Here is a 14,553-nt window from a genome sequence, read left to right on the forward strand (position 1 = left end):
GATCATGAACTAAAATGGTTTGGCACAACTTTGTGACAACAGAGCACAAATGTATGAAAGTATTCCGGTAACATCTTTAATTTACGAATTGGTGAGCAGATCTGTAACGTTCTCAAGGAAAAAGACAACATCAACAATGAAACTTAGAAGTGAGGGTGAAATGTCTGGCTTTGGCCACATGGTGGCGACATATGTTTGGGTTTAGTTGTCGTCGTCGTCGTCGTCGAAGACGTCGGCTACCGTTCTGAAAGTCAAAGAGACGGAGAGGTCACACGGGTTCAGGAGGTCCAGATCCAGCAGACAAACCCATCGACTCCGAGAGTCGGTCCTTCCCCTCTGTTACCTCTCTGCAGTTTGTTTTTCCTTTTTGTTTCCTTTATATCTCAGGATTTGATGCTCTGAGCTTTTCTCTGTTGTTTCACAATAAATAGTTACAAATTTCTAAATATCGTAAATAAAATCAGAGAACTGACCTTGGGTTTTTATTTCTGACTGAAACCTTTAACATCTGTCGCAGAAAAATTCTCTACTGCCTAAAAAGCTTCTGCCATCACATCAAGTTTTACATGTTTTCACAGCTTTTTGCTTTTCATGCAATAAGACACATTTTCATTTTCTTTTGCTTCCCATGGAATTTATCCTCTGTTCTAACATCAAATAAACAACATTGATGTTTCTTAGTAAATTCAAATGAATAAATTTGCAAAATGGAATAAACTCCAAACATGTCTTTTTTCCTTTAAAAAATAAACCAAGACCTGATACGAACAGGTCCAGTTTTCTAGGTCTACACTCTTTTACCGATTCAACGGTTTCTTATTAATCTTAAGCTAAAGAAATAGAAATTACGTTTTTCGTAGCAGTGCATTCAGTATTGACAATATTGAATCCTAAGTAGTGTTTAACATCTTCATAATTCATGATATATGTAGTTTTACATGATTTTGATGATAAACAATTTCACTTTGCTAAAAATCACGTTCAGCACCAAAAGAGTTGACTCTTTTCCAGAACCGAGCCTGAGGAGCCGACTCTCCTGACAGGCTTGTTTCCCTCACTGACAGGAGAGAAGAGGCGAGAAACCACTTCCTGTCGCTCGCTTTAGGAAGTCCGAGCTCACAGAACTGTCACACATCTGCCGGATCTCTGTCATGGTGGTGACAGGAAGGCGGCGCGGTGCTGCAGCGGTTACCTGGCAGCTCGGTTCCTGCTGTGGATCTACGGTTAAGTGAGGTGTCAGTGGCTCCTCGTGTGGCTGGACTACAAGGAATCATACAGTAACGCTCTCTGGACGGCGCGGTGCAACAGCGGCTTGCCTGTGCACCAAGAACTCACTTGTAAATTGATCCGGTCACCTCATCGAGAAATCCTCCTGGGGAGAGAAAACAAAGAAAGCGTGAACGAAAGGACTCGGAGGAAGGAGAGTCGTACTCATGAAGATATGCAGTACCCATCTGCCACCACTAGAGGTCACTGTGTGACAACAGAATGGACACTGACTCACTCTCCAGGTTTATACCATACAACAACAACATTTAGTGAAATTATTATTTAATTACAGTAAAAAAATACTTATTGAAAAAGCTGTGCAGTCACGGATTGATTCCTGGTAATAAAATAAATCTAAAAAAAGTGTCTTCACAGTAATAGATTACTTTCCAACATCTCCAGCTGTGAAGAGGGATCTCGCTGTGGTGAAGTGAGACGGGGGGACTTTCCCACAGACCCTCACACTGGTTCATATCAATAACAGCATGTCAGGACTCCCCCTAGTGAGACCTGCAGCATCCCGCTGGCTCTCTGGGGGTTGGAGGGGATCTCCCAGAGACGCCTGACATGTGGTCCATGAGATCAGTATCAGGCGAGACTCTCCTGAGGCCGGTTTGTACTTGAGTTCAGATCTACTTTCACACAGATGAAGCCTTCAGCTCGTCTGTATTTCTGGGCCTCCTGAGGCTGATGGTGAACTGATGCTGCAGTACCGCCTGTAGCCACACAGTGGCAGTGTTGACATTAAAGAACAGAAATGTTACAGGCGTTGGAGGAGAATGAGTGAAGCCTGGAGGTATTTCCTGTCTTCCCAGTCCACTGTCCTCATCCTATTTATCACTTGGGCTTTGAAAAACAGCTCTGCTCGTCTTCATGGTGTGAGTCAGTGAGTTGATTTACAGCAGCCGCCTTCGAGTCAAATGATTTCAAAAACCCCAGCAATGCCTGCACTCACCTGGCTTGCAAACAGTTTCACAAACTGGACACACATGGCAGAAACTGCACATCTGTGGACAGAAGCCAGACCGAAGTGAAGTGAACGTTTAGTTCTGAGTCGATGGATGGAAACTCATCCTCCGCATGTCGAGCTCGTTCTCACCTTGCAGTGTTCACAGTGTTCAGACTTGTCTCCTGCCTTGCACGGGCATTCGTCACAGCTGTCGCAGTGCTGCAAAAAGGAAGACTTGCATCAGTCAGAGGAAGGAGCTGGCTCGCCCAGTGAGAGACTGAATCCAACGCCACATCTCAAACTCACCTCACAGAACTCACAGACTGCACACACAGAGCCTTGGTGGTAGTCACCATCATCATCATCGTCATCGTCGTCATCATCGTCATCATCATCATCGTCATCATCGTCATCATCGTCGTCGTCGTCATCTAAACAGGAAGTTTAAAATGTTCAAATTCGTTCTTCCACTCTGGTCTACGTATCTCTAACAAACTCATTATTCATGCTGTCACCAAAGTGCCAGCATGAATAATAAGATTAGTTTTCCGCTTTGTTAAAATGAAAAGCAAAACACAATCGAGATACAAAATTCAAACAAATGTGAGTTCAGAATTTGAAATTGTGCATAAATTCTTCAACCTTCAGCCTGCATTTTCACAAACACACTTAGCTTTATGCTAATTGTTCTATGTTGCACAGAAACAAAGCCTGCATGCAGCTCCGAGTCCAGACATGACTGGGACTGTTTGAGCCCAGACGGCGCTATACAAGGTCCTTAATGGGACCAGTTTAACTTCTTGGTGGGCTGGTTTTGGTCCACGAGCCGCATGTTTGACACTGCTCCTGCTCTGAAGTGACCTTACCTTCAATCCAGTGTCAGCTTCAGCAGGCTCCACCCCCTAAGATCTCATGAGAGTAGGAAGGGAAGTGGACGGATGGATGGATGAGTAAGTGGATGGGTGGGTGGTTGGATGGATGGATGGATGGATCTAATGTGTGGATGGATATATACTGGTTCTGAATATCTCTCTCAATCCATTATTGTTTGTTCTCGTTGGACTGACTGTGTTTCGAGGTTAGAAAAGCTTGGCCGTCTACCCTCCAGAGCTGTGTGTGATATGAATGGAATGAGAGGAATGAGGATCACAAGGTTAAAACCACTCTGCCGCATGTTTGGCGTCACGCAGTCAAATGTACCTTCAGCACAGAGCACGGCTTCAAAAACAAACCCGTCAGCCGCCGGTTCCCGTCTGATGGTGTTAACGTGGAGATGGTTACCGCTCACATGACTCTGCAGGTCTGGGAACGCCGGCGACTGGTGCCGTGTCCTGCTGTTCTCCTCGGTCTCTGTTACCGTTCTGTGATATTTATCCAGCTGACTTGTTGATCCTCTGCTGAATTTTCTGCTTGTTCTTATCTCCATTTTGTGATTGATTATTTTCTGTGTCGTTTTACTTCTTGAAGAAACCCTTGATGACATATTTCATCACAACTATAAAACCTTTTGCTTCATTAACTTGTCTTGTGTATTTGCATTGACCTAACACACATAAAATACTGTAATAAATGAAAATCTTCCTAAAAGCTCAAATCTCAGTAGTTTGACATGATTACAGGAGACCTTCAGTAGTTAAATATTCACTCTAATCAAACTACTGATGCCAAAATGTTGCTCCAAGTCATGAAACTCTTCACTTCCCATTCACATTTGTAAACAGGGAATACATTCTAAACAGCATTTAGATTGTGCACTGGTTTGAATTGGCTTGAAATCTCAGTTCAATCGTACTTGACAGTTTTTGTAGCACTTCCTGTTTCATCACAAGTCGACTCGGTCTTTGAGATCAGTTATTAGAGTACAAATCCTATGTTACTTTTTAATGCTGAATTTTTACCAGTCTTGTTCGCACAACTGTGGTCAGATCACGTCAGGCCTGCTCCTGTAGCTCCACTCAGTACCTATAGAGCAGCACAGAGGACATGCTTCTCCACGTATGCAGATGATGCTGTAGTATATAGTACACTTTGTTGCAGAAGAGCCGAGAAATGAAAAAATCCATCCATCCATCCATCCATCCATTTTCTACCGCTTATCCGGGGCCGGGTCTCAGGGGCAGCAGTCTCAGCAGAGATGCCCAGACTTCCTGTCCCCAGACTCTTCCTCCAGCTCCTCTGGGAGGATCCCAAGGCATTCCCAGGCCAGCCGAGAGACATAGTCTCTCCAGCGTGTCCTGGGTCTTCCCCGGGGCCTCCTCCCAGTGGGACATGCCTGGAACACCTCCCCAGGGAGGCGTCCAGGAGGCATTCTGAACAGATGTCCGAGTCACCTCAGCTGGCTGCTCTCGATGTGGAGGAGTAGCGGCTCTACTCCAAGCTCCTCCCTGGTGACTGAGCTCCTCACCCTATCTCTAAGGGAGCCCAGCCACCCTACAGAGGAAACTCATTTCAGCCGCTTGTATCCGAGATCTTGTCCTTTCGGTCATGACCCAAAGCTCATGACCATAGGTTAAGGTTGGGAACGTAGATTGACCGGTAAATCGAGAGCTTCGCCTTTCGGCTCAGCTCCCTCTTCACCACAACGGACCGATACAACGACTGCATCACTGCAGACGCTGCACCGATCCGCCTGTCAATCTCACGCTCCATCCGTCCCTCACTCGTGAACAAGACCCCAAGATACTTAAACTCCTGCACTTGGGTTAGGGTCTCTCCACCGACCTGGAGGGGGCAAGCCACCTTCCTCCGGTCGAGGACCATGGCCTCGGATTTGGAGGTACTGATCCGCATCCCTGTCGCTTCACACTCGGCTGCGAACCACCCCAGTGCATACTGTAGGTCTGGGTTCGATGAAGCCAACAGGACAACATCATCTGCAAAAAGCAGAGATGAAATCCAGTGGTTCCCGTACCGAACCCCCTCAAGCCCCTGGTCCCTGAACCGGACCCCCTCCGGCCCCTGGCTGCACCTAGAAATTCTGTCCATGAAAATTATGAACAGAACCGGTGACAAAGGGCAGCCCTGCCGGACTCCAACTTTTCCCCCTTGAACAGGTCCGACTTACTGCCGGCAATGCGGACCAGACTCCTACTCCGGTCATACAGAGACTGGACGGCCCTTAACAAGGGGCCCGGACTCCGTATTCCTGGAGCACCCCCCACAAGACACCATGAGGGACGTGGTCTAACACCTTCTCCAAGTCCACAAAACACATGTGGACTGGTTGGGCGAACTCTCACGAGCCCTCGAGCCCCTATGGAGGGTGTAGAGCTGGTCCACTGTTCCATGACCAGGATGAAAACCGCATCGTTCCTCCTGGATCTGAGGTTCAGCTATCGGTCGGATCCTCCTCTCCAGTACCCTGGAATAGACTTTCCCGGGGAGGCTGAGGAGTGTGATCCCCCTGTAGTTGGAGCACACCCTTTTTTTTTTTTCATTTCACGCCCTTTTTTTTTCATTTCACACCCTTTTTTTTTCCAGGGTATGAAATTTAAAGAAATAAGAAACAAACAAAAAAAAAAAGTAGCACAAACACACCAAATCCTCCGTGGTGATTGGTCAGGGTTAGATGATGTTTTTAATATTAATTATTGCAAATGAAATGATTTGGAATTGAAGAATAGTAATTGGGAACAGTAATTCTGAATTGAGGTTTCTATAAAAACAATCTCCTTTTATAATTCCTCTTAAGACTGTGGAGGAGGTTGTGAAGGGTTCTGATTGGACGGGAGGAGGAAGGGACATATTTACGTCTACAGGAAGAGAAAAAACTCTACTTCCTGTCTTCTTTTCTCTCTTTGATTGTCACAGTGCAGCTTTAAAAAGGTTCACATTTTCATGCTGCTGTCCATCCACTCTTTTCATGATATCCATCTCTTCTAAGGCCCCATCGCATTAATCGTCTCAGTATGAGTCCGATTCTTGCGTTGGGCGGCCATCTTGGAATTTGTGTGCCATTGCAACAGGAGAAAAGTCTGGGTTTTATTTAGTCAGGATCTTAATGGGTTTTTATCTTCCAGACATTTTAGTCTGTGTTTTACATGATTTGTCTTGCTGTGCCGTTGCGTTGTGTTACAGTCCTCTGTCCAATTCCAATATGACAGCATCATTTCAGTCACAAAGCACGGCACGGTGGAGGGACCATCATGATTTGTGGCTGCTTAAACTGCACTACAGCCCATGTATTATTGGAATGGTAGTAAATCTGCACCAGAATGACTTCAAACTAAGAAAATCCTCCGTTTTAGACCTGATGTTGTGGAATAAGCTCACACCAGACATCCTGAGAAATGGGCTGATCTGTAGAAGAAGACTCCAGAATTCCTCCTGAAGCAGCTAACGGAGGCACTGATGAGGGTCATTTCCTTCACCGGAGACTGATTAAATCAATCAATCAATCAATCAATCAATCAATCAATCAATCAATCAATGTGTTTTTTCTAGCAATACTGTGGCATAAAGCTGATTATCTTTATTCTTTTTTTAAAAAGTATCATCTTGTTTGTTTTAGTAAAAAAAAAAAAAAAAAAGGAAAGACAAAAAAAAGAGCTTCACCCGGAGGCTGAAATCTGTGTCGACCCTTCTTTTTAATTAAGACTGTCAGTCATATTACAATCATGCCCAACTGCTTCAAACCATCACCCCATCCCCGTCCTCCCCACATCCAGGATGACTGTAATCTACCAGGTGAAGCATTAATAACACAGTTCATGTGGAGTATGGGCTGTGGTCAGAACAGATACTCACTCAGACACTTGGGTGTCAAATGTCTGCAGCTCTGGTCCTCATACAGGCAGTATGATCAAGCACATTGGTACAGATGTTTGGCAGAAGTGATCATGCTCTCCATGCAGTTGTACAGCTCTGATACGAATCCTCTGCCTCTGACAACACACTCGCGTTTTAGGATCATTTCATTTATTTAATGAATGAAAGCAGGGTTAATGGATAATATGAACAGTCAGCTGAGATCAGAAAAAGCAGAGAACCCTTTCATCTCTTGACAGTCTGGTCATTTAGCAGAGCCTGAGCTCAAAAAGAGACGTTTCTCTCTTTTCCCAAACACTCTTTCCATAACGATCAAAAAAATCTTCAGCAAATTCACTGCTGTAACATTACATAACAAATGGTGTCATACATAGGTTCAGAATCTCCAAAAGACTCAAATATTTGTATTCAGATATATCAGAGCCTCGAATAGTAAAAGGGGAGGGGATGATGCGTAAGACTCAACAACTAGTCATCGTTCATATAAGCCACTGAAATGTGCATCAAACTTGTCTTTGTTACTCTAGTGATTAAGAACATTAGCTCTTTAGAAAATAAAATGAGGTATGATTATTACAGAGTTCATAGAAACATTGACAGAACTTCTATTTTCTTTGTTTAGCAATTTTACAGTGCACACACACCAGACTTGGAAAAACAATGCACGCCTTTTCAACAGTCAGCGGCATGAATGCTCCACAGAGAAAGAAAGAGATTAGGAGATATGGGGAAAGAGAGAAACTTCACAATTGTTGATAGCTGAAGATTTCAAATGGATAAATTTAGGTGGTGGCCCTCCTGCACCCCCCCTCACGCTTTCTTGTCCCTCTATCTCAGTCTCTGCCCCCCCCCACCCCCCCATACCACTCCCAATATCACTGTCTCTCTTTCTTTCTCTGTAGATTCACATAAAGACACAAATGCAGGTCAGGCTGATCCAAAACAAATCAGAAAGGAAGAAAATCGTTCTGGAGGAACCGCTCTCTCAGATGAAACACAAATCAAAAGATCTTGGACTAGTGACCCCAAATGACTGATTTCCAAGTCAGGCTTGGCTTGGCTTGCGTGAAATAGGTTTTTTGTTCTTTCTCTCTCTCTCAAATCAATGCTTCTGCAGTCCCCAAGTTCATATCTAGCGTACTGTGCGAAGGACTTCGGACAGTTGGACTTCAGATGGGCCAGTTCAATTTCCCCAGAGTGCTCATAACTCTAGTTAAGCAGGGAAAAGAACACAGCGTCAGAGACAGCAAGGGAAATGGACAGCTGGAAAGGGGTGGAGGAGGGACTCGGACTACCGATCAACTCGGAGACATTGCTTAAGAACTGGCAAAGAGATGACAAGGTTGTAGGAATGTTAAAGTGAGGGGAGTGGCTAATATCAATCTTAGCTCCTCCCCTTTTGCACACTGTCCTGTAATGGTGGGCAGACACTTGGACCTGAATCACATCATCAGCTGACTGATCAATGACGTCGTGGCTGTCTGACAGCTGGGGCCTGATTGGCTCCTGTCATTTGTACTGTCAAACTGAAGAGCCAATCACAGCCTGTCACTGACAGACGTAGCTAACCGCTAATGCCAAATCAGAGTCCAGGCTGCAGGTGCTGCAGGTCCAGATGTCTGCTCAAACACTGACTCAGCAAAACACCAAGGACTGATGAGAAGGAGGAACTCTTAAAGGGACTGACCTTCGTGATCATCATCATCATCATCATCGTCGTCATCATCATCATCGTCGTCGTCGTCATCATCGTCGTCATCATCGTCGTCATCATCATCGTCATCGTCGTCGTCGTCATCATCGTCGTCATCATCATCGTCATCATCGTCGTCATCATCATCGTCATCGTCGTCATCATCATCGTCGTCGTCGTCGTCATCATCATCATCATCGTCATCATCATCATCATCATCATCGTCGTCGTCGTCATCATCGTCGTCATCGTCGTCATCATCATCATCGTCGTCGTCGTCATCGTCGTCATCATCATCATCGTCGTCGTCATCATCGTCGTCATCATCGTCGTCATCATCATCGTCATCGTCGTCGTCGTCATCATCGTCGTCATCATCATCGTCGTCATCATCGTCGTCATCATCGTCGTCGTCATCATCATCATCGTCATCATCATCATCATCGTCGTCATCGTCATCATCATCATCATCGTCGTCATCATCGTCGGCCATCAGACCCTCCTCGTGGCGGAAGGGCAGGTCCTGGGCCTTGGCGGCGGGCGCCAGCGGGGTGTGGAAGGAGCAGAGCAGCGCCAGCAGCAGTGCTAGAATCAAACTTCTCAGCGATGCCATGTTCAAAGGCAAGACTGGGCCAAGTCGTCAGGAATTCACCTGCAGGAGTCCACTTCTGCAGCCCTCTGCCTGTTTCTGCCCAGGACACACAAAAACGCAGAAGATCCAACCGGCTCTGCTACAGTGGCGGGGCGGACACCAGCTACAATGGCATCCAGCAGACAGGGTCCACAGGAGAGAGGGTATTCCCAACTGAGATCCAGATACTTGCCTCCAAGTACAAATGATCCTCAGAAAAAGGCAGGTGTCCGAAAAACGTCGGGGAAACCACAAGAGTACGTCCGGTGGGGCGCTAGGTCAGACTGCAGAAGAAGGCTGAGAGCAGAGCCGTCAGTAAGTGGTCAACGCTGGAGGCACATTCAGGACTAATGCGAGAGTGACAGAAAAAGAGCCAGACAGTCCTATGGGGTAAGCTGAGAAGAAGGGGGGCAGTCCGCTTGACTGACAGGGGCAAATGCTGCCGGGCACGCCTGCACCATCCATAAGTTAAGTTACTTGGGGACGAGGGCAACGATTGGAGGGGGGTATAAGGAACAAGTTCAGCATACTTGCTTTTCCATCATCATCAAATATGTCCAAGTTTAACTTTAGAACAAATGTTGGCACTTCAGCGATCTCCAGCAGGTGTGGAGCCAATCTGTGATGGGGAAGTAATGTGATGGCAAGAAAGAGAATTTAGAGTAGATCTCGAGATGAGATGAAAACATGTATTTGTTCAGTCCTTCAGTTTGGGTATTCCACACTGGTAGATTGTTCTGAAAGTGACTCATCTGCGACTGAGTGACTCAAGGTGACTGAACGAAAGGTGTTTTTAATATTTACTGATGATGGAGGGACTTCCCTCAAAAAGTGTCCTGGTTTCAGAACATTTCCAAAGTAAAACACTGGGTCAACATACAAAGACATTAACATCATCTGCATAACTGTTAGTTTATGTTCACCTCTTGTCTGACTGCTTCAACAGATCCTATCCCATTGGATAAGTAATGCTTCTATTTCGGGACAAGCATGACAATACGTTTAAAATAAGGGTTCAACCCAGCAGCAGGTCAGTGTTACGCGTGGGGCTGGTTCTCCGTGATAAAATGCTAACTCATGTTACTGCCATGGAAGTTGCACACGTGCACTCAGCACTGTGTTTGAAACTACTTTATGATGGTAAACCCCGCCTAAAGCCTATCTATAGCTGTCACAGGCGAGCACAGGCGAAGGCTGGACACAGCTCTGCATCTGGATATTTCATCAAAGCATGAGAACCGGAGTTGTTTGGAGCTTCGTGGTCGAACCCCAGCCCGCCGTGATCCATAAAGGTAACCCCATTTCCCGAGCTGGCGCGCATGTTTGGCACTGACCGTTAGTGGGACTCTGCACAATCATCCAAACAGGGCTCCATTCCTTGAGACATTGTGCCAACGTCTCGCCGCGGTCTATTAGGACTTTTGCCACAAGCGAGAGTCCAAAGGGGATGAATCTATTTCATTTTAATGACGGAAGGATCATCCGCTGTCCAGAGGACAAACATTTTTAGCTCTAGGAATACTAAACCATCACTTTGTTGTGTAACATTATCAAAGTGTGAGGTGTAGTGGACGCTCCTGCATGCAGGGGCCTCAGCCTTTTGGAGCCTTGGAGATTTGTGCAAGTGCGCCATTTTCAGATCAACTTTTCACAATCTATATCTTGAATCTCTGGTGTCTCCATCGTGCTGATGCAGCCTGCACATATGCACCAGCAGGAGTCCGGGCCAAACCCAGACACTGATCTCCAGCCCATCCACTTGTATGTCCCCCCCCTCTACATGCTGTCCCCAAAATAGACAGATTTGTGCAGGGAGGAGTTGACAAGCACTCTATTTAAAACCACACAGTCTCGGAGTCAGTGTAATGTGAGCATCCCTGGCTCTGTTTGTGGGACCAGCACAGTATCCCACTCCCTCTGTCAATTCTCACCTCCACATGCATGGAGAAGGAGGTCAGTGCCGGGGACTTCTGAAAGCTCCTAAACCTCTTCAACCAGACTCAGCAAAACTGGCCGCCGTGGTTTGGCAAGAAGACACAACAAATATCTTTAAAGCCTGTTTGAAGCAGTGTGAGCAGAGTTTGAATCCCATGTTGGGTTCGTGCTATCCGAACTGACAATTACACAGTCTTTGATCACAAATGCTTCTGAATCCACAAAAAACAAAAGCTATGAGTGTTACTAAAGTTACTAAAAATACATGATTACATAGTTGTTACTTACAAAGTAGTGCAGATGCTCCACTAGTCAAGAAAATGCAACGTAAACTCTTAAAGCTGAAGTTGCATCAATTGGTGGAGAAAGGCGCTCTATAATCTGTATGTTAGAGGAGGAAGATGCTCTATAATCTGGATGTTCGTGCTTCTATAACGAACTGGTTTAACCAATAGAACCAGAAGAAGCAGCTACAAAACAGCTGAAATAACCCACCAACCCACAGGAGCTCCTACAAAGGGAAGCTAGTTGCTATTTTAGCATGCTAATCCTATTCCCCAGGTCTGTAGATAAACGCTAAGACTCATGCTACCCACCATGAGATATCGTTCACGCTGTTAAACAGTATCATAGCTAGATATTAAAATTAGGAAAATTATTTCTACAGAACACTGTTATTGTGACTGTACTTCAGTACATTTTTCACAATTCTGTGTTTTGGTTAAATGAAACTTATGCAGCATATTTTCACTTTATCAGCTATTTTCTGTGCATTTGACTCCACTGCATTTCTAACATGCACATCGTCACATTTTCTGATTGATTAGTCACCAAACTGATTTGTTTCTGTCTCTGAAGTTTCAGCCGATCAGGTGCCGCTATCCCGGCCTCCAGCAGCAGCAGAACTCTCTTCTTCGTTGGTTTTTGTTCGAATATGTTCTACTATACTGTTGGTAAAGTGAAAAGAAGTGCAATTGGATTTTCAGTGGAGTATTCCTGTAATGCTGGGATACAATTCAGGACTAATTAATCACACACTGATAATGTACCTACGTTTTAATGGATAGTGTACTAATGCTGATCCTCTCTGATTCATTTCATGCTCTCATTTCTAATTCTGTAGATTATATGTTCATGAGCTTCAGGACCTGATCAAAAGACGACAGCTGTGTTTCTATGAACGGTACAAACTTACAGCCAGTTAAACCTGGGAACCTGTGTGTTAATGTCTGCGTTAGTGGTGTTACTGTAACATGTGAGCACATCCCACAGTATTAACCACACTGCTGAGCCACCATTTCATCAAGCACACTTACACAATCTCATGTATTTTAATGTGGAGGGGGAAGCATTAGAAGCCCCCCCCCAACCCACATGTCGGTTTCACTAAAGTTGTGTAAACCTCGTTAGGAAATCAACGTATATCATCAAACTCAAAATCATCAAAGTTCATGAGGGAGAAGGATCTGTGATCTCTGATTAGAACGACATTGGGAGGATTAATGCAGCTAATGCAGTTACATGTTATCAGCAAACAGTTTCGGGTTTTAAAGGTATTAAAATGAATTCAGTGACTCAGTATAGCAGGACCAGGTCCGGTGTGGTCCCCCATTCGATGGCAGCTGCGGCGGACGTGCTCCTGATGCTCTCTGGGCTGAATGAAACAGGTGTCTGAGGTGACACCTCAGCACTGCTAAATTAAACACACTGAGCCTTGTATTCCCTGTTCGATTTCACCGAAACGCCACTCAGCTCGTCGCCCTGAAATCCAGCGTTTACAGCTCGGCCTGGCACGAGGGCTGCACTTTCAAAACCGCCGGATGATAAAGAGTTTTATAGTTGGTGAGAAACAGCTGAGGGGGAAAGCGTGGAGGGCAGAATGAGAGAGGACATCAGATCAAGATGAAGACTGCAAAGTGGCTGAAAGTGGAGAAGAGCTGAGACATGCCACAGGCATCTCCTCTCTCTCAGTTTGGACCATGAGTCTGCCTGCTTTGACCCACTTGACCCATTAAGTCGACTGCAGCCACGCGTCCATTTCTGCGGAATCCCTCCAGCGCTCGGTCGAAGACCGGCTCGGGCACGCCCGACAGCCGCTCCGCTAGAGTCTGAAGACGCCGCGAAACTGTAAAAGTGCAGACATTAACACGCGACCTCACTTAACCCCGGCGTGTCTGGCAGGGGGGCAAAACTGAAGGAATGGGGGCTATTTCAGTGGCAGGCAGGGTGTTGTGAGGTAAAGAGTTGACAGCAAGTGCACTTCGTGCAGCCATTCATCAAGCCGGAGCTGACATTCCGCCGCAGGATTCACTTTCCCCTCGCCAGTGCCAGTTTCACCCCGAGCTGTCTCCATGTAAGGACAGTCTAAAGAGGGAAATCACTTTCCACGATACAGTTACCCAAGGAGGGCCGTCTGTGTGTGTGTGTGTGTGTGTGTGTGTTATGATGAGTCTGCGCTACAGCTCTATAGGACTGATCAAAAATGTGCATTTCAGTAGTAATAGATGGACATCTCCATCAATATGTACATCTGTTGTTGTATTGATTCTCACCGTAACATCTTGATATTTTTATAGAGGTTTCTCTCCGTAGATAAATGTATGTTTTAATGAGGTTATCCGTGTAACTATTTCCTTTTCCTGCTGACAGGAAAACTCTTTTTTCGTCCTCATGTGAGCAGTGACACCTGGGTCAGGGTGAACCTGGCTGGCCCTCAGCTGTCCGGGCACAGAGACGCGGAGACGACCTCCGTTTCAACCATTTTATTCACCAGACAGACAAAATCCAACTGCTGCTTTTAATATTTAATTAAAAGCTCACTGAATTCCCTCACTGGACTAACAGGTATTGATTTTGTTGGGTTTTAACTTCCATTAGAGCATGACTGCATGGAGCTATCCCGGTTCTGAACAGATGTTTGAGGGAACTTCATCTTCAGCTCATGTTTTGATCAGACTGAAGATAACAGAAGGTTCTATGATAATAAAGTGAGCTGTGGTTTTATAGACTCTTCAGGCCACTTTAGGGATCAATAATCTAACGCGGGCCTGTCTAATGGCTTTTCATGCAAAGTGAGACGAGCTGTGCAGCTTTTACTGAAGAGGTACGAGTTTATTTACAGCAGCAGAGGAAATACAACTCATCTTCTAAACACATCCAACAGCAAAGCAAGGAGACACACACACACACACACACACACACACACACACACACACACACACACACACACACACACAGTGCAGCTCTGTGCAGGTTTTCCCTCCCTGAGAAAGCGGCCGTCGTCTTTTCTTGAACCGGTTCTGTCGGGTC

The 14,553-nt window shown here is 45.7% G+C and overlaps 1 protein-coding gene across 2 annotated transcripts; it reads right to left on the reverse strand.

The window, feature by feature from the left end:
* LOC115387284 (acidic repeat-containing protein) lies at positions 1-9,656 on the reverse strand. Of its 2 annotated transcripts, XM_030089947.1 has the most exons (7): positions 9,503-9,651; positions 8,673-9,366; positions 2,525-2,649; positions 2,369-2,437; positions 2,225-2,276; positions 1,336-1,372; positions 1-244 (listed from the first exon to the last, which is right to left on the reverse strand). In XM_030089947.1, the coding sequence occupies exons 2-7, from the start codon at positions 9,289-9,291 to the stop codon at positions 202-204; spliced, it is 945 nt and encodes a 314-aa protein (XP_029945807.1). In that variant the 5' UTR covers positions 9,292-9,366; positions 9,503-9,651; the 3' UTR covers positions 1-201. The 2 variants fall into 2 exon arrangements, with proteins under 2 accessions (XP_029945807.1, XP_029945806.1); XM_030089946.1 differs by having other exon boundaries at positions 8,673-9,656.
* Positions 9,657-14,553: the final 4,897 nt, after the last annotated feature.

The sequence above is a fragment of the Salarias fasciatus genome, chromosome 4, assembly GCF_902148845.1.
Source record: "Salarias fasciatus chromosome 4, fSalaFa1.1, whole genome shotgun sequence".
NCBI classification, from domain to species: Eukaryota; Metazoa; Chordata; class Actinopteri; order Blenniiformes; family Blenniidae; genus Salarias; species Salarias fasciatus.